The sequence below is a fragment of the Musa acuminata genome, chromosome BXJ2-7 (genome assembly GCF_036884655.1).
Source record: "Musa acuminata AAA Group cultivar baxijiao chromosome BXJ2-7, Cavendish_Baxijiao_AAA, whole genome shotgun sequence".
NCBI classification, from domain to species: Eukaryota; Viridiplantae; Streptophyta; class Magnoliopsida; order Zingiberales; family Musaceae; genus Musa; species Musa acuminata.
This window is the reverse complement of record NC_088344.1, coordinates 7,211,740-7,230,184: the sequence shown is the minus strand read 5'-3', so window position 1 is coordinate 7,230,184 and position 18,445 is coordinate 7,211,740. Positions and strand designations below refer to the sequence as shown.

Below are 18,445 nucleotides of genomic sequence, written 5' to 3'. Positions count from 1 at the left end.
TTGACTACAAACATCACATTCAACACGAAGATTAAGAAAACACTTGAAGAAGTTGCAGACTAATATAGCAGACACCAAAGATCTCAACCATAATCCCTCGTTTGGTAAGCCTAAACGAAACAGAGACACTATCTATGATAGATATGAGCAGTAAGAAGCCACGAATAGAAGGGAACCAAGCGCCACCATGTCACGAAGAGACGCAGCTGTTGCTGTCCATGAGACTGCAGAACTCGGAAGCGGAGATGGCGCCGGCCCGGCAGCCGCAGGAGGTCGCTGAGCATCCAATGCCTCTATCATCACTCTCTGTCCCCTCTTGCAGTGGTCGACGTCGCCGCTGACGAAGTAGTAGAATCCGGGCTGGTCCAGGAGAAAGACTGTGCTGCCGTCCTTGGACGCCGACCCACCTCCGGTCTCATTGCAATGGTAGTATCCTCGTTTGCTGACCCTAACGACAGAGTCGTTCTTGTAGTCGAACGCTGCAAGTGAGTCAAGCAATTCAAGCGCCATCACTTACTGTTACTGCACTGGCAGAGCACGCACGAAGCACTCACCGAGCGAATCGCCGACGCGGAACGCGTACTTGCCAGCCCAAGTGTCGTACATGGCGGCGTCGTTCTTGTCCGGCTCCCGCCATCCCTCGGCGTCGCCAACCCTGTAAAGGTTGGTGGCTCCGACGAGGGAGCACATGGTGGCCATCATGATGATGCACAGGGCGGAAGACGAAGCCATACGTCTCTCTTCTTCTCCTTTCTTCGGTGACCGGCACAATGACTCGGGAAGGGTTTCAGGGAGGGAGAAGTCGAGAAGGTTTGATGGCGGAGAAGCGACAGCACGAAGGAAAATAACGGGAAGCGACGGGACGTGTCCGTTCCGTTTTGGCGGCTTAATTAGCGGAGAACGTGGCGTCTGATCATCATAACCGTTCCGAAGCAAGCCGAATCTGATCGGCCCAAAATGGACGTTGGACGGCCCGCAAGAATCCATAGATCATGTAACAGGTGGCGCTAATCCATCATCCGACAACATCTATGGATTTTGTCCGCCCTTCATGACCTGGACATCTGCTGACGTCGTTCAGGGATCGAAACGTCTCATCCTTGTTTTCTGATTTGATTTTGATGCAAACTCTGAAGTGGGGTAGGCTTATCTCGGGTGTTCGTAGTCACCATCGGATTTTGATGCAAAGCCAGTGTCGATCCAAGTGTCGTCCAGTTAACTTGCTGCAATAGCTACATCAATCATGAATTAAGCATGGAAAATAATACTCGAAGCTGAAATCATGCAGGAATGCAATGCTGTAGATGACATATAACTGACACATAAAATAATAGAGGAAGGTGCCACTGACAGTAAACAAGCTTCGACAGATGAAGACCGAGAAACAACTAGAGTAGGCTCTTGGATTGCAGAATCTTATCCAACTACTATTTGGATCTTTCAATCATATCAATGTCGAGTTTGACCACACCTTAGAACAAAAGACCTGTATCAAGAAATGCTCCCAACGCAAAACAAAGTCTCATCTGTACCTCTATTTCTTAGGTCAGGTAGGAACAAACTTCACTTCTCTCTCTCTCTCTCTCTCAAGAGAGAGAGAGAGAACACATGTTGACAACCACCACATAATTATTTCACTTATTAAGTAATGTCAAACAAATCAAGAGGTCAACATCTCGATCAGTGGGAACATTTAGGCCAAATCTTGGTAGGGCCGATCACATTCTAGGGTTTCGGCCTTTCTGTGAAACCTTTCTTCAACCTCCCCCTCGTTGCCAACGTTTTCTTACGCATTGTCCCATGGCTTGTCGTTGTTATTCATCTCATATATATCTTCTTCCACATACCTCATGGGTCCTTTTCACTGCTCTCTCTCTCTCTCTCTCTCTCTCTCTGTCTCTCTTTGGGCCGGCTTGATGATACCGGGGAACACATAGGTCCTCTAGAAATGAAGCATCACCAACCAACCTTGATGGTTTCTTAATTCGATGTTAATGCAAGATGTTGACGTGGAGACCGATTTGGATGTTGCGTTGGAAGGACATGCATGATCTCAATTGTGGCGTCGAATGGCTGAGCATGAGTGTTTTATACTACGTCCATCATAATTTCATATCTTCTCTACCATAATATCTATTTATCAATAACAACAGTAATAAATACATATAAAGAGAAATTTAAAAATTATTTAAAAAATTATTTTTTTTATCATCCTCATAATTACTATTATTTTTATTTTTATCTAAAAAATAACATAATATCCTTTTATAATTAGTTGTTTAATACTAATGATATTTTATTTTAAACTAAGAATAAACATTACATCTTCAATAAATTTTTTACCATGTTTGGTGTTCACAATAACTATTTATTTTTCTTACACCTGAACGTTACTATCATTTCTCATATGCATGGTAGATCTGATCGAATTATCAAACTTTTGAAATAAAATTTTATCCCATATCATATGATTACTATATTCACTATCTAGAAACCAAACAAATCTAAAATATTTTTTATCACATGTTATAAAAAATATTTTTATTTTTTATTATTTTTTCATGATAATATATTTGATTTTTATTCCAATAATCTTTTTCATGGCTATATATTTTAAAATGAGAACATAGATGAACATTTGGATTTTTTTTTTGTGTTAGTAGGTTTTCTCAAATATGTCTAATCTTTTTGTAATAAAAACATTGATAGATTTCTTTGTTATCTTTATTGGAGTTCCTTTGACTTTTATTTGATCAACTTTTATTTGTTATCTTTATCTATCATTTTGACCTCTTCCTTAAGATATAGTTTTTGAATTTTTCTTTTGATCTTTCTTCGAGCATGTTCTTAAGTTTTACCCAAAAATCTATTCACTTTTTGTCTATAAACTAAAAGTGAGCTCATTAATTTATCAACATGTGTATTTATATCTTTAGCTTCTTCTAGAAACAATATTAAATTTTAGAGATAAATTTCATAATTTTTTTTCTACTATTGTTTAATCTTCTAGGTTTTCACAGACCTTCTTTGGTTTATAATATAAAATACTTTTAAGAGAAAAAAATTTAATAATATATTTAAAATATTTCATCATAAGAGTTTTGAATTCATATAAAAAAAATTAAAATTTTAAAGTTTTTGCCTTGTCTATACCTCTAAACACACTTTTAATATTTTTTAGTTATTGGTGCCGACATAATTCAAGAAAATAAAGACTTATCTATTTCTTGTTGTAGCACTTAGCGAGCTCTTGTATCTTTCGATATGTTTTCATTCATTTGATTTTTTTTTATTTTTTTTATAATTTTATGATTTTGTATCTCATGCTCAACAAAATTATTTTCTACCAAATTCTATAATCTTAATGAAATAAATAGAGTTCTCATTTTAACGATCCAAACTTAATAATTTTTACATTTGAAGATGGGAAGAAATTGATTAGGAATATTTACTCCAATGTTAGTCATATATATTTGTTTACCTTCTGGATCTATTAGTTTTTTCTTTTTTAATCAACGTATATATTTCTATTGATAGTTTTTTAATCAGTCTCTAATAACATTAGTGCTTCCAATCACTTGAGAGAAAGATAATAGAACGAGTACTTCCAATCCCTAACGTTAGTCCAAAAACACCTATTTATAACATTAAAATAGATATTTATATTTTTAAAGAAATTTGATAAACATCACACAACCACTTGGATAAAACAATCTCATCACATCTAACCCAACTCCTCATATTATTTCATTTAAATTTTCATCTTTTATTTTATGAAATCTTAATTATTTGAATTAATTTTATCATACCTTTAGCGTTAACTCGTTGAGTACTTTTGACGTACTCGAGGGCTACGGATGGAATGAAAGATTATGCAGCTGACACAGTACCATATTATTGGGTGAGACAAAATCTCTTGTATCATTAATATTAATCATTTTTATGTTTTAACTATCATATCCGTATATTTTCTAAATATTTTATTTTATTATTTGAATAATATGAGATTTGGATCATATACGTAGTTGATACAATTTAGTCCGCTGGAAAATTTGGTTGCTAGGATTCAAAGTTAGAAATATTGACTTGATTAAAGCAATTAACGATATGATTAAACATATTTAATAGGTATTTTTAAATCATCATTCTATTAGACTCGTAAAAGTTCACTTATGATTCAAAGTATGGATAAATAGTGTTATCCATGACCTTGTCCTACGTCAAGGATAATTTTTATTATGTTCACATTGAATTGAACTCTAGTCAAGATTCATAGTAGACAATCTCTTTCCTCTCGAAGAATTTTGTATATTGTTAAAGATATTTTTCATACTAGTAAAATTTTGTATATATTCTATGAAGGAAGTTGTATAGCTAACTAGTTAGCTACTTAATGCTCAGACTAGCAAACTTTATAATCTCTCGAGGAATTCTGATAGAAGATATATTTTTGTGAAGTTTATTGATATGTTCTTCCTATTTATACATATTAGGATGGAGAATTTCTCTCAGTAAAGCAGCGTAAAGCAACGAGATTTTCTTGAGAAAAATTCTCCCTCCTAATCTATATAAATAGGAAGAACATATCAATAAACTTCATCAAAACATTTCTATCAAATTTATTTACTTAGATCTCTTGGTTCACCTTCACACATGATTGTTTCCTTTCATCAATAAAGATTTATAGCTCTTCCTTTTTGCTAAAAACCGAAATCCAATTACATATGTATTCGATGTGTTAGGTTTATGTTATTGATAAATTTTGAAACATGCAAAGTCTTCCCTTCACTAATTTATATAAGTTTATTTCTTTGTGAGCTCGGCCTCTAAATATGCTCCCAATTACTCTCATAGAACGATCAAGTTTAGGAAATGTTGCTTTCAGTGGAGTATAATATTAATGAGGCATCTTGTTTTGCTTAACTCAACTTGTCCATCATTATTTCTACTAATAATGTTGCTTAATCCTCCAATTAATCACATGACATTAAACTATAGTTAAATCTCTCGTCCTACACCAATGTGTGTTTGGACAATCGTAACGACCATTAAGCACTTAGATGCATAAAATATATTTAATCATAGAACCACATGTTCATCATGTCATCAATGAGTTTAATTACTATTACAACATTAAATTTTGTGTCTTTGCATATGGATCTACCAAATATTCTACTTCGCCAAAGCAAACATGAATGGAATAATTCTCTCCAAAATGTTAAGGAAGTCTAAATACAATTTTCTCTAGCAATAGTTCTAATTATACATAATAATAATAATAAAACCATAATGATCTAACTATTTGGAGTTAGATATATGAATCTTGATAAAAGAATACTATTTATAATTAAATTAAAACTATTTAAATTTTTATTTATATTTTTTTAAAAAAATTGATATTGATTATTTTCTCATATAATTAATATTCATGACAGCATCTATATGTTTCCTTAGCACATATTCATATCATCCTAAATAATTCTTACTTAGTAATTATTTACCAATAAAATTTTTCATATATTTTCTAATAATTTCATATATTCATATCAATATTTTTATCTCACTAAAATAATTTTTTTTATATATATCACTTCTTATGTATCCAACACTTGAATCAATAAAATACTTTTAATTGTTTAAAAAATTGGTGAATATAAATAATTGTTTCAAAACACCTAACATTTCAACAAAAATTCTGCATCAGACAACCTACTTGTTCTTAGTTTAAAAACGTAAAGAACAATGGAGTCAAAAAGCTTGCATATATAATAGAATAGAAGAGAGAGATATTTTCAAAAAGTTTTCATTGTATGGGCAATCTATTCTTCATGTTGATTGGAGTATCTCAGTGGCCAAACGAAACGATCATCACATTTTGCATCGACTTTCCATTAACCGATAGTTTAATTGTATGCATGTCATCTTCTGGTTTCCTTACTCTCAATCCATGTGTTTTCGAACCCATATTTATTATTATAGGCCATTAATTATCGATTCATGCAAATGCCATTCTTGCAGTTGATTGATTTAGGTAAATGGTGTTTGGGTGCCATTTCGAGGACTAGTAGAGTGTGGTTTGGTCATTTTGCATGCATGCTCGATAGGACACACAAGGTTGCAGAATGATTGAGAGGAATAAGAGAACAACAGCTGTGGAATGGGGCCAAAGAGAGAGCTGTTACCTGCAGCACCATTTGCTCATGAATCTCGAGGCTGTGTTGCACGTAAAGCATGGGTTGGTCCTGTGGTGCAGTGAGTGGTGTCTCCTTCTTGGATATGATGTTTTATTACTGCAGATATTGATTGCCTTTCGAGTGGAGATGGGAGGGGGAGATGCCACAAGGCTTGCTGGGATACAAACATACACAGAAACATGAACTTAATTGCCTGACTTAACAACTGAGGGGGAGTATAAATTGGGTTTGCATAATATGCATCTTGATGTCCAAATTTTGGTTCATTCTCATGTTCTATGTGATTATTCTTCTTCTTGTACTAGAAATATTAATAATTAATCTGAATCAAGAATGAAAAATAAAATCATATATAATAAATTTTAAAAAATAAGACACTTAATATAGTAATAATTTATTAACCCAACGAAAAATAAAAGCATATATAATAAATTTTAAAAAATAAGACACTTAATATAGTAATAATTTGATTGAGATCGCCAGCGACCTGATCAATAATTAAGCCATATGAACATAAATCCAATATAAAATATTAAATAAATATTTTATATATATGATAGAATATTTCTTTTGATTAAATTAATTTTAAAATTTAATTAGACAATAGTAATCAAGGTTTAGAAGTGTTAATTATATCTACGAATATAGGTACCCGTGGAGACCTCCTCTTAATGAGATGAGGATAGAGAGAATAAATGGGCATGAGAGCGATGATGAGAGAGATTTCTTATTACCCGTATGGTTATGAGATCGGGGCGGGCGAAGTACTTCTCACCTATTCTCGTACTTATACTCACCTGGTAAATATGTGGGTTAAGACGTTCGGCCCAAATACTAAGTGGATCAATTGTTCATTTAATTCAAATTAGATTAGGTTAAGATATGATCAAGTTGATTATTAGTCATTTGGTTCGATTGAATCAGATCACACAATATCAATAAATATTATTATTTTTATATTTAGATATATTTTTATATTTAAATATTATTATGATATATAAACTTTATATTATTAATTAATTTTGATAATAATTTATTTTAAAAATAATTAAAAAAAATAAAGAATCATAGATTTCTTGTCCCAAGTGGAGATTCTCTATCCCTACCCTCGCCTTGTCCAAATAGGAAATGGGATAGGGATTGAGGGATAAGATGGAAAATTATTTTTTATTTCATTTTGTCTCGTTGATATCCCTAGCGAGGTCAATTATTTTTCTACGAAAAACTTTCACTCAGTTACTTAGTGTATTATGTCGAAAAATTTCATCCAATCTCAATCTTTATGTATGTCGATCGAACATATGAAACATTATCATAAATAAGATATCATTCACCTCTCAGTTACAATGTATCAATATTTGCTAGAACGTGATTCATGCTTGAACTAAAATATCTATTACAAATGTAGTGTTGAATGATATCATTTTACCACCTTTATGTCCGCATCTCGTGGTGGCAAGGGAGTCTAACAGACAGAGACGAACGCCACCTCCGATAAGAGGTGTCGAAAGACGTGCGAAGGGAAGGATGGAGAAGAAGGTTTGTCCGGATGGAGCATCATCATCATCATATAATCATCAACTGTGCCATGTTTCAGTGGGGAAGTATTATACTATGCAATGTGTTATCTGAATCCAATACACGTTTCTGACAAAATGGATGTCACAATGCCCCCAAAGGCATTAATCTATTGCCATCAGACTGTACATGCAGCCAAGAGCGACCTGTAGCAAAGCTGACCACTCATTATTTGAATTCTAACCCATGCAAAATATTTTATGGAATATTAAATTAAACTTCATATGTGGCATGAGAGTATGAGTTAGATTAGAAGTTGCATCATGACTTGTAGATCTCAGTTAGTCAAATCCTGTCAAAACAAGTCAATTCATTTGCTACTTCTTCATCCAAGCTTAATAAGGAATAAATATTCTTTCAATCAAATATGACATAATAAATGGTGCCTAACTATATGAAAAAAACCTCTATCAGAATCGGGACACCAAAAAAATATCGTCATATATGTTCTTATTGTCAATTTTGAATGAATTTCATATCTTCTTAGACTATGTAAGAAATGACTATCATCAAAATTATTATAATAAATAAATATTAATTTTATTTTAATTTGAGCGTAAGAGGGACCGAGATGCCTTAAAGAAGATGACATGAAGCCAAAATTCTCTCGGGTACAGTAACTGAGATCTAAATTTTTATAAAAGATAAATTAGATCATGTCAATATACCAAACAGATGATCAAACTTGTCAGTATTACCAACCATTGTTTTCTCAATAAAAGAAAGAAAAGGCCACCACCATGTTGGTATTATCTACAATATTACAGTGGATGAGCCTTACAACCTATATTATAAGCAAAGTGGCCTGTCTCTCTCACATAGAAAGAATCAATATACAAAGAGCAAAATGGAACCCACGATGAAGAAGAAGAAGAAGAATCACATATAGCCAACACAAAAAAGAACAAAAAGATTCGCTTGACACCTTAGGATTTCTTGTTGGCATCCCAATATCTAAACGCTGATTCACATTAAATGACATGTGTAGTAGTATAAACACATACATGACACTTGAAGGGAGGTATTGTGGTAGTTGCACCACCCTATAATGCACGCATAGTGATGTCTATTTCCCACTTTTGGAGTTAAAATATACGGTGGGGGGCACATAGAGATTAGTGTTCTTCTTTAGGGGGCGGCTATTAGGTATAGCAAAGATAGCAGCAAAGAATCTAAAGTCACCGTTGTGTGTAATGGCAACTGTTCCTTTATCCCTGCGTGCTTATTAGGCAATTGTTGTTTGGATCCCTTCATCATTGTGAGGCGCACCCTCGTCGTAAATGGAGAGTCGACGTCGGGGCCCACCTATGGTAACTACATGATTTGCTCGTCCGCGCTTGTACGTAAATCGCGTTGAGTTTGCGGGTAACGATATGGAGCCCAAACTACGTACGTACGTACAAACGTACGCGTACCTGCTTGTCTTACGTACCCAAACCACCTAAGGAAACTACGTACGTATACCCTGGAACTCACCCCCGTCGTAGAACTGCTTGTACATCGTCTGCGGGTCTCTGCATATATTCTCGATTTAATTGAGTGTTGAAATCTTGAAAGAGAATGGATAACGATTCTACGAAGCTAATATTTGGTTTTGGAATGTCATCACTGTCAATGAGGTTGAAGGAGAGAAAGAGAGAGAGAGAGAGAGAGGTGATTGGGTACTTATGGTACAAAAAGAACCAGAACAAAAGCGAATGGATTCTGGAGAGATGCAAAGCTTATGAACTGTAATTGGTGATTCTGATGTATCTTTCTGCAAGAAGAATCAAGAACTGCAAGCACAGCAGGCAGTGAACTGAAGGCTTCATCATAAAGGAAACGAGTAACAACTGTGCATTTGATCTGGAATTGCATGGACATTATGAGCTCCATGAAGCTACTAACAAGAGAGTGAAGAGAGAAGAGCAATTTAGCCCTGCAGAAAAATTGAAAGGGCATTCGAAAGGAGAGAGAGAGAGAGAGAGGGTTGACATTTGTGTGACTCAGAACTCCCATAAACGAGTGTCGAGGTTTGTTGGGACCAAAGCGTCCGACCATGACATCTGAGCCGACGGCGCGCCGTAAGGATCGCTGTCCGGGCAGAGCAACGAGTCGAGCGGGTCGTGGTGGTAGACGAACTCGGAGCCTGGATCGGTTGAGTCGAGGAACCATTCGTCCAGCCGCGGCAGCTCGACGATCTCCCCGAGCTCGTCGTCGGCAGGGGGCGAGGACCCGGGAGACTCCGGAACAGCGGCGGGCTCCATGGCGGCGGCCTTCACGGCGGCCGCCTGGATGTCGCGGGGGGCCAGGGTGGCGGGGCGGGGGAGGGAGGCGGCCAGCTCGGGGAAGTTGAGGATGGCGGCGGCGCCCTTGATGCTGAGCGCGGCCACGTCGTGGGCCCGCGCCGCCATCTCCGGAGTCAGGAACGTCCCCAGCCAGATACGCGACTTCTTACGTGGCTCCCGGATCTCCGAAACCCACTTCCCCCAATTCCGCATCCGCACGCCGCGGTATACCGGGTGCCTGCTCTGGTCGCGCTGCCGCTTCTCGGCGCCGCCGCCCCCGCCCTTGGCCGCCTTTTTGGCAGGCTTCGCTTGCTGATGATGAAGGCCCAGAGATGGGGAAGATGAAGAAGAACACAGGGAGGAGTTGGAAGACACGGAATTGTCCCTTCTGTCAGTCTCAGAGGGATTCTGAAGATACGCCATTGACTTCGAAGAAGCGATCTTTTGGGTTGGGATTGGTTTGCCCCCCACCGAGTCTGTTGATGGCAACAAAAGATGGAACCTTTTTCAATGTTGAATTACAGATATCGCGTATCTGAAAGAAGGTATGCGATTTGGTATTGCAGAAAGTCGCACAGATGTTTCTCTAAGCCAATGGCCGACCTTAAACTTGCCTTAAGGCAGGCGGAAACTGCCCATACGCGAGAGAGAGAGAGAGAGAGAGAGAGAGAGAGAGAGAGAGAGAGAGAGAGGATAAAGTGGGAATTAGGATTCGAAATGCCACCAGAGAGGAGAAGAACCACAAAAGCAAGCACTTTTCCTCCAGAGATAGAGAGCAGAAGGAAGACGATGAAGAAAGAGAAGGAATACGATGGGTTGGGACGGCGAGAGTAGGGGGTTTTAGTAGAGAGGAGAAAGAGTGACAGTTCGCAGTATCTCCAATAATTCGTAATTGATGTCGCCTGCGGTGTCGTTATCATCATTTCCTACACTCCGAACAACCTTTCCTGCATATGATACATGATATTGTTATCTTCTTCCTCCCTCAGCTCCGCCTACAAGTTACGTCAGGTCTAAGTATGCCTTCTCCTGCATTTACCACATAACATGGTTTCCAGATTAGATCTCACAGGGTCTCTTCATGGTGACCTTGTGGACTCCACCCGTGGGTTGTCAGAAGACGAAATCTACGACAGGGTTATCAGACACTGTACCCCAGATACTGGTGTGATGTCCTCCTGCACATGAAGCTTGTGATGGGCTAGGAAACGTATATAGCTACTGGGGTATCGTTGTGGTGTTATGTCAAGAGGCGTACTTGTCATCGTATGGAGATCTGGCCGACACCTCAACATTATTTGCTGAGATTTACTAACTTCGAACTTCTATCCCTTCTCAACGTCAGATTGAAATGAAATTGTTCGTCCTTTTCGGAGGAATTATAACACGAAGGAAAGATTTAAGACATTGCACTCGCGTATAACATGCATGGGAACGTAGTTACATAATATGATGGTAGCATCACATATTGGCGACGGTAATTAATATGGAGGAACGTCCCGCTGTCACCTTCTTCGTTGCAGGGCTCAGTCGAGGTACCTGGCGCACCTGGTGATGACGCTGCAGCCGCGGCGGTAAGGGTTGGCCCGCCCGCTTCTCCTGCAGTTGTAATAGGAATGGCCGCGGCGGTTGCAGGGGACGCGGTCGCGGGAGAGCGCGCCGTAGCTTATGAACCTCTGTCGGCCGTTGGCGCGGTACAGGAAGCGGCGGGCGTCCTCCGGTTCCATGTCGGGCTCGTCGTCCTCGTCGACGCACTCCCCTACGAGGCCGTCGCAGGTGGGAGCCGAGGCCCCGAGCCCCGCGGCGTCTCCGCCGTCGACGCGGACGAGTCCCCACTGGACGTTGGGATCGGCAGTGGCGACGGCCGATGGCGTGGCCACGGAGGCGACGGCCAGAAGTAGCAGAAGGAGGGGGAGGCGGAGAGCCATGCGGGCCGGAGACGCGAGAGCGGTGTTTGGGGTGGTGGTGTTGCGAGGCCGCGGGTCCCTTCCCTTCCTACGGAGGGAGAAAGGACACAGAAGAAGGGACCAAGGGAGAGAGGAAGGTGGGGTGGATGTGGGGCTCGGGATATGGAGAGGGGACGTGGGGTGGGCTTCTTCCTGCGAGGGCGTTTGGGGCGGGGCGTCTAACACTTGGAGGGGATGCACGCTTGTTAAGGGTGCAAATCGAGGCGAGGCTTCGCTGTAAGCTGCGGTGGACGACTGGTCAACGCCCATTTGGAGGAGATGATGCAATATTAACTTACCATCTTTATTACCTTACCGCCATCCAAAAATAGAATATATATGCTTTGGAATTCGTGCTTTTAAGGATTGATGAGTTGAATTCTGAGGACGTTGATGTCATTTGGAATCACTTATATTTTATATGGCTGATTAATATTTTTCAGAACAAAATAAAAATATACACAGGCATAATTTTATCTTGAGAGGTCAAGATAATTAGATCAAATTGATTTTGTGATCGAAGATTAATAATGAACACACAAAACTGTACCAACTGTATTGCTTATCACGATATCCCGAGAAATGGGATTGAGTTTTCTATTGTGAATTATTGTTTCAACATTATTATTTCAGGGTAACATGTTGTTGGTATATTAAATTAAATATATAGCCTATCATGCACCATAAAACAAAAAAAAAGAAGGAAAAAAATAAGCCTACATGTAAAGATCATATCATACTAACATTAATACCAAAATTCTTTTTATAAATGATGAAGACGAAGTTGAAAATGAAAATCTTACGATAAACTATTAAGATCCTTACTAAGACGAATGACATATTTAATCAATATTTTGATGAATGAGTCTTATACATTATCATTAAATCAATATTTTACAACTTTTGACATAGCTCGGAGTCAATTGCCAGAAAAATACTTTTAAGTATCCTTTAAAAGTTTCAAGAAACCCAAATAATCACAAAGTAGTATTTTTGAACAAAACAATTTAGCTTCTGCTCATCCATCTATTGTATTCATCACAACGGTCATTGATCTACTGCATGATAACAAGCGCTCTTACATCAGAAATAACACAGTTTCCTCGATACAAAATGCGTCTGGATACATCTAACTGGGAGAAAAGGCACTCTGCCACCAGATTACTGGATGAACAACCATATGTCAAAGAAGATTGCCGGAATATGAATGATATCGAGTAAAACATAATGAGTGTCAAGTGTCAATCAACACACTAGTTCAACAAAAGCAATCAGTAATCTTGTACTTCACAGCACTGTTTGGAAATGAGCAGCATCAGATTTCAGCTCCCCAATTCATACTCTTTCACAAAGGAACAACACAGTTTTCCACCAATGCTATCGTAATCTAACAGTATCAATGCTTGCAAGCATCTATCAAATGATGGCATAACCTAAACACGCAGGAAGTTGCACCATTATTTACAGAGCATGTATTACATGGTACATACATACATACAACAGTGTATCAATTGGTCTCTTGCCGGCAATTTTACCCAAGCATAAATACAAGAATCTTTCCAACAGGCTTACCGGCGGTGATGTACATGACAACTGTGGAATGAACATTGAAGCTACAGCACAGGTACTTGAATGGTCATGGACACAGAGACTGATAGGTTCCCGCTGCGGAAACTGGAACCCCTCACGGAGTTGGTTCTCGCTAATGTCCGATCCGCAAGCCAGTCATTTCCAAATGCCATGGCTGTAGGTGCCTCACATCTCTGGCACAACTTAGAAAGTAATGCAGCCTTTCTTCTGGCCCTCTTTGTCCCAGTTAACGAGATGGTCCGAATCAAGCCACTCAACACTTGCATCCTGGCTACCTTTTGTGTCACAGCCAAACCACCACTTTGGCACATCTCCTGCAAAGCTGCTACTGCATTCTCCTTCCCCTTCGGGGTTCCTCTCCTCATTATTCCCACCAGGTTTGTGATTGCAGTGTCCTCACCACCAATTGTCTGCGCCACAATAGGCTGCCTCATGAGAAATGCCAGAGCACCTGCAGCCTCTTCGGCCACACATTCGTCTCTCAGTGCTCCCACCAGCGCTGAAACAGCTCCCATGTCCAACATGGGAGACCAGCTTCCCGGGTGGGTCGAAAGATTGAACAAGGCCATCACAGCATCTTTCTTCCCTCTTGTGCTTCCCTGCATCAGCAAATTGGCCAATGCCATCACAGCACCCTGCTCATCAGCAATCATTTTCTTGAACTCGTGAACAGCAGATAAGCTGAACAATGTGGCTGCCGCATTCTCCCTTGCCTCGGTAGTCAATCCATGTATCATAACATAAACAATCAATTTCAAACATCCTTCCTCCTCCATGATCCATCTCTTGTTACTGTCGTGAATAGATATGTTCAGTATCGCAGTCACTGCATTCTCTTGAGCAACCGGGTTTGTGGAATGGAGCAGTCGGCATAGGAGAGGGATGGCCCCAGCCTCAGCAATTAACGACCTGTTCTCCTTCCCGGTCTTCGCCAGCAACCGGAGTTCACGGGCAGCGACGGTCTTCCATTCCTGTGAACCAGCAGACAGCTGCTGCACTAAAATTCTAGCTGTGGCTCTGTTTGCTTCGATTGCTGCCTTGCTGCTACATGCTGCCACAGTGCTCTCAGCTGAAGTGCCCGTGCCCTCGGGAGTTCCGTACGGGATTCCATAAGCAGCACACCACTGGGAAATCAGGTTTCTGAGAGCTCTGTTTGGCCTGAGCCGGCTGTTCGCGAGCGTCTGGCGGGAATTAGGGCAAGTTCGATGCCCTTCTTCGATCCACTGAGTGATGGAAGCGCGATCGTAGGTCTGGCCGGTGGAAACGACCACCGGATCCTTCATCAGATCGAGCGATATCGGGCAGCAGAAGTCCTTGGGGATCGTCAACGAGAAATCAGCACTTCCCTGGCTTACACTACTCCCAAGACTCGACAATCGCCTCCTTGATATCCTACCTTGATCGCCGAAAGGCCTTCCGAATTCCATTTCTTGGAACCCAAAAAACAAGAATCTACAATACCGGGTGAGCGCAATGACTCCACCGACGACGGGCAGATCCATGTCTTCCTCCTGATTAAAGACCTGCTCTTCCAAGAACTCAATCTCGGTCCGGAAAGCCCTGGCATCCTGGATACCCAGACCGTCGACGAACGTGCTCCGGAGCTCCGCCGGATCCGGCAGCACGCCGGTCTCCAGCCGACGCAAGAATGAGTGGATCCTGCGGCGGAGCTCCTCGTCATAGGGGTCGATAAAAAGCTCGGACCGTTTGCACTGCCTCCGGAGGAGCTCGAGATGCTCGCGAATGTCAACGGTGAGGAGGAGATCGTCGAGAGGGATGACGTCGAGAAGCGTGGCCAGTTCCCGGGCGAGGTCGTGGAAGCTGCCGGAGATTTGGGGGTTCCTCAACAAAAGCCAGAGCCGGCTCGACTGGGAGCAGTACTCGAGGAGGATCTTGGACCGGTAGACGAAGATGTAGAGCTCCTTGAGGCAAAGCGCCGCCGAGGAGGGAAACCGCGGCGGGAGGGGGGAGGAAGGAGAGGAGGCGAACGACTCCTCGAGGAATTCGAAGAGGGCAGACAGGATGCGCAGCCTGCGGACGAGGGACCGCGCGTTGCAGCGCTGGAATCGGGAGGGGCAGCGGGCGACATCCGCGGAGAGGGCAACGAGGGCGTGCACGAGGGCGAAGCCCGCGAGGTCGCCGGGTGCGAAGAACATGCCGGAGAGGGGAGACCGCCGGCGGCGGACAGAGAGGAAAGCGAACGGTGAGGTCATGGCTCGGTCGCGGGGCGCGGGTGGGAAGATAAGGGATATTAGGGTTCTGGTTCGGTGGCGGGCGATGGGATTATGTCACCTCGGGGTTAGTTTTGGAATTTGGAGTCCAGGAATAACAAAATTCCACATTTACCTTCTTTTGCGAGCAAGAGATGGAGGGGTGATTTAGGGAATTCATCATGGGAACCGCAGAGACGCCGTTGCCCCTTGCTGTTGTGCCTAATGATTAATATAGAGAGCTTGCCGGTGCAACAAATCAAAGGCGGTGACGAGACCAACAGGCCACTGTTTAAGGAGGTCTTCTGCTTCTCCCCTGCCAATGGCAAGGCGACAGGCGTTCAGACTGAGACGGAGTGGGTGAGGTTTAGGTCGGTAAAGTCGACGCTGTTGAGGGTTACGAGGAAAAAGACGACGGCGACGGCACCGCGGTTGGGGGCGGATGGGCGTGCGGGTGTTTGGCGAGAAAGGAAAAAAGAAATATATATATATATATATATATATATATACACACACACTACCTTCTATAGAAATTTCCTGCGAATTTCATTCTTAATTAATTGAGGAGAAATAAGCACCAATGGGTGGCTCCATGCGACCCACGTGTAATGAGTCTGACATCAATAATTCATCTATGAGTCCGAGGCTCAGCTGCCATTCGAACCGATAAGTCAAGTCAACCGAGGTGGGGTCCATAGATTTGAAATTGCCGCGTCCACCTCACCCCTGAGAAATTTCCAGCGGTGGTTCGGCCCCCCGCTTGAATGTGGAGTCACTGCTGCTTGCCTTCGCGACGAGTCGATCGGACATCAGTACATCGGACTTTGATGGGGACGCAAATCACGCTGCAGGTCGAACATCGCTCGTTGAAGCCTTAGAGGCCTTCTCGTTTATGTGTTGCTGCCGTCTTCAATGAGTGCTGTCATTTCTCGCTGCTCTCTTCCTCTGCGCTCTCCAGCTTGCCTTGAAGTTGAAGAGGAGATGAGCCTGCGAGGTTGCCGCCGCCAAACTTCGGGTCGGTGGCACGGACGATCACCAAGATCCTCCGCCTGCTGCCAACGATGTTGGCGATTACTCCGGTATCCTCTCTGATCCCCATGGAGATGGCTTGAACATTCCTGATGATGAGAAGAAGCAGCTGCAGGAGTCGCTGTTAGCCGAACTGTTCGCCAGCATTTCGGCCGTCAACGCCGCCTACGCCCAGCTTCAGGTTGCGCAGTCCTCCTATGATCGGTAATCGATAGAATCTGCCGACGGCGCCGTCGTTGCCGAGCTCAGGCGCATCTCGGAACTCAAGTGCTCCAACTTAAAACCAGTTCGACCCTCGCACCAATCCGATTGTGCACCCGGCTCTCTCCGCACAGCTCCAGGAGCTGAAGAACCTCGTCGAGACCCACAGGATCACCACTTGCAAGCTGTGGTCGGAGCTCGAGCTCAAGGACCCCGAGATCCTCGCCCTCGGAGCAGAGCTCCTCGAATAATAGAGAAAGACCGGAGCTTTGGAGGCCAAGCTCCAACCCAACCTTTCCCTCGCCGCCTCGATGCACTCCACCTATCTGGGCTCAGTGCCACCCATTTCCTCACCGCGCTGCGGTAAGCCTTCAAATCGATCAGGTCCTTCGTCCAATTGATGGTGAAGGAGATGGAGTCCGGCGGTTGGGACCTCGACGCCGCCGCGGGCTCGATTCCCACCTGACGTGATCCGCCAGAAGAACCCCGGCCACCGGACCTTCGCGTTCGAATCCTACGTCTGACAGAGGATGTTCTCCGGCTTCCACCGCCAAAGCTTCGGCCTTGCCACGCTGGAAGAATGCTCCACGTGGGAAGCCAGCAATTCTTCGACGAATTCACCAGGCTCAAGTCAATCGCAATGAATCAGAGTCTAGGCGTCCGGCCGTCGCCGGTGGCGTAATTCTGCAGGACGAAGTACTTGTCGTTGGTGCACCCGAAGATGGAATCCTCCTCCTTCTACGATCTCGACCCGAGGGCGATGGTGAGCTCCGGACCGGGCTTCCCGGGCTCCGAGTTCTTCGCTGGGTTCGCCTAGATGTCACGACGGGTGTGGTCCCTCCATTGGCTCTTCTTCTCGTTCGAGCCAAAGACCGAGCGGCTCATCTTCCAGGTCCGACAGGGGAGCCAGTTCTCTGAGGTGTACATGGAGAGCGTTTCGGCGGCGGACGACAAGGAGGGAGGCGGCCGTCTCCGGTCGACCCGCCGCGGCCGGTTTCACCGTCGTCCCCGGTTTCCGAGTGGGCCGAAATCTGATCCAGTGTAAGGTCTATCTCATCTCACGCGAGCCGAACGTAGACGAACGGCCGTGATCGTGTGCGATCCCATCCGACGGCATTCAAGGCATCAGGCGAGCGACGCGATGTATTTATTGGTAGTGTAATTAATTTAGCTAGTTGGGAGTGTAATTATATTACAGCTTTTCTTAATGAGTATTAATTAAGCATGCGTAGATGCTAATTAATAATGCATGTTGGTGACATTTATATACAAAGGGATTACAATCCGTCCTATTTGCTGCTCCGCTGAGGTCATACCCTCATCAAATTAAAATATATATTAGGACTAATCACAAGATTAGGCATCCTATAATCATGCATATGCATGCGAGTTTGGAATGTAATCTCAGGAAACAAAGCCTTGTTGTTGAT

At 42.5% G+C, this 18,445-nt stretch overlaps 4 protein-coding genes and 1 pseudogene across 4 annotated transcripts; 1 reads left to right on the top strand and 4 right to left on the bottom strand.

Moving 5' to 3' along the window:
• Nucleotides 1-24: 24 nt before the first annotated feature.
• Nucleotides 25-1,054, bottom strand: LOC135616096 (early nodulin-like protein 17). Its single transcript, XM_065115276.1, has 2 exons — nt 555-1,054; nt 25-479 (listed from the first exon to the last, which is right to left on the bottom strand). The coding sequence occupies exons 1-2, from the start codon at nt 985-987 to the stop codon at nt 133-135; spliced, it is 780 nt and encodes a 259-aa protein (XP_064971348.1). The 5' UTR covers nt 988-1,054; the 3' UTR covers nt 25-132.
• Nucleotides 1,055-9,566: 8,512 nt separating this feature from the next.
• On the bottom strand, nt 9,567-10,861 carry LOC135616094 (ethylene-responsive transcription factor ERF039-like). Its single transcript, XM_065115274.1, has one exon. It carries the CDS (start codon nt 10,460-10,462, stop codon nt 9,758-9,760), a length of 705 nt encoding a protein of 234 aa, XP_064971346.1. The 5' UTR covers nt 10,463-10,861; the 3' UTR covers nt 9,567-9,757.
• A 572-nt stretch (nt 10,862-11,433) lies between these two features.
• On the bottom strand, nt 11,434-12,102 carry LOC135616095 (protein RALF-like 22). The gene has a single exon (XM_065115275.1). The coding sequence runs from the start codon at nt 11,965-11,967 to the stop codon at nt 11,566-11,568; it is 402 nt and encodes a 133-aa protein (XP_064971347.1). The 5' UTR covers nt 11,968-12,102; the 3' UTR covers nt 11,434-11,565.
• Nucleotides 12,103-13,414: 1,312 nt separating this feature from the next.
• LOC135616927 (U-box domain-containing protein 17-like) lies at nt 13,415-15,993 on the bottom strand. Its single transcript, XM_065116670.1, has one exon. It carries the CDS (start codon nt 15,786-15,788, stop codon nt 13,599-13,601), a length of 2,190 nt encoding a protein of 729 aa, XP_064972742.1. The 5' UTR covers nt 15,789-15,993; the 3' UTR covers nt 13,415-13,598.
• A 17-nt stretch (nt 15,994-16,010) lies between these two features.
• Nucleotides 16,011-18,189, top strand: LOC103991784 (protein GRAVITROPIC IN THE LIGHT 1-like; annotated as a pseudogene).
• The last annotated feature ends 256 nt before the right edge of the window (nt 18,190-18,445 follow it).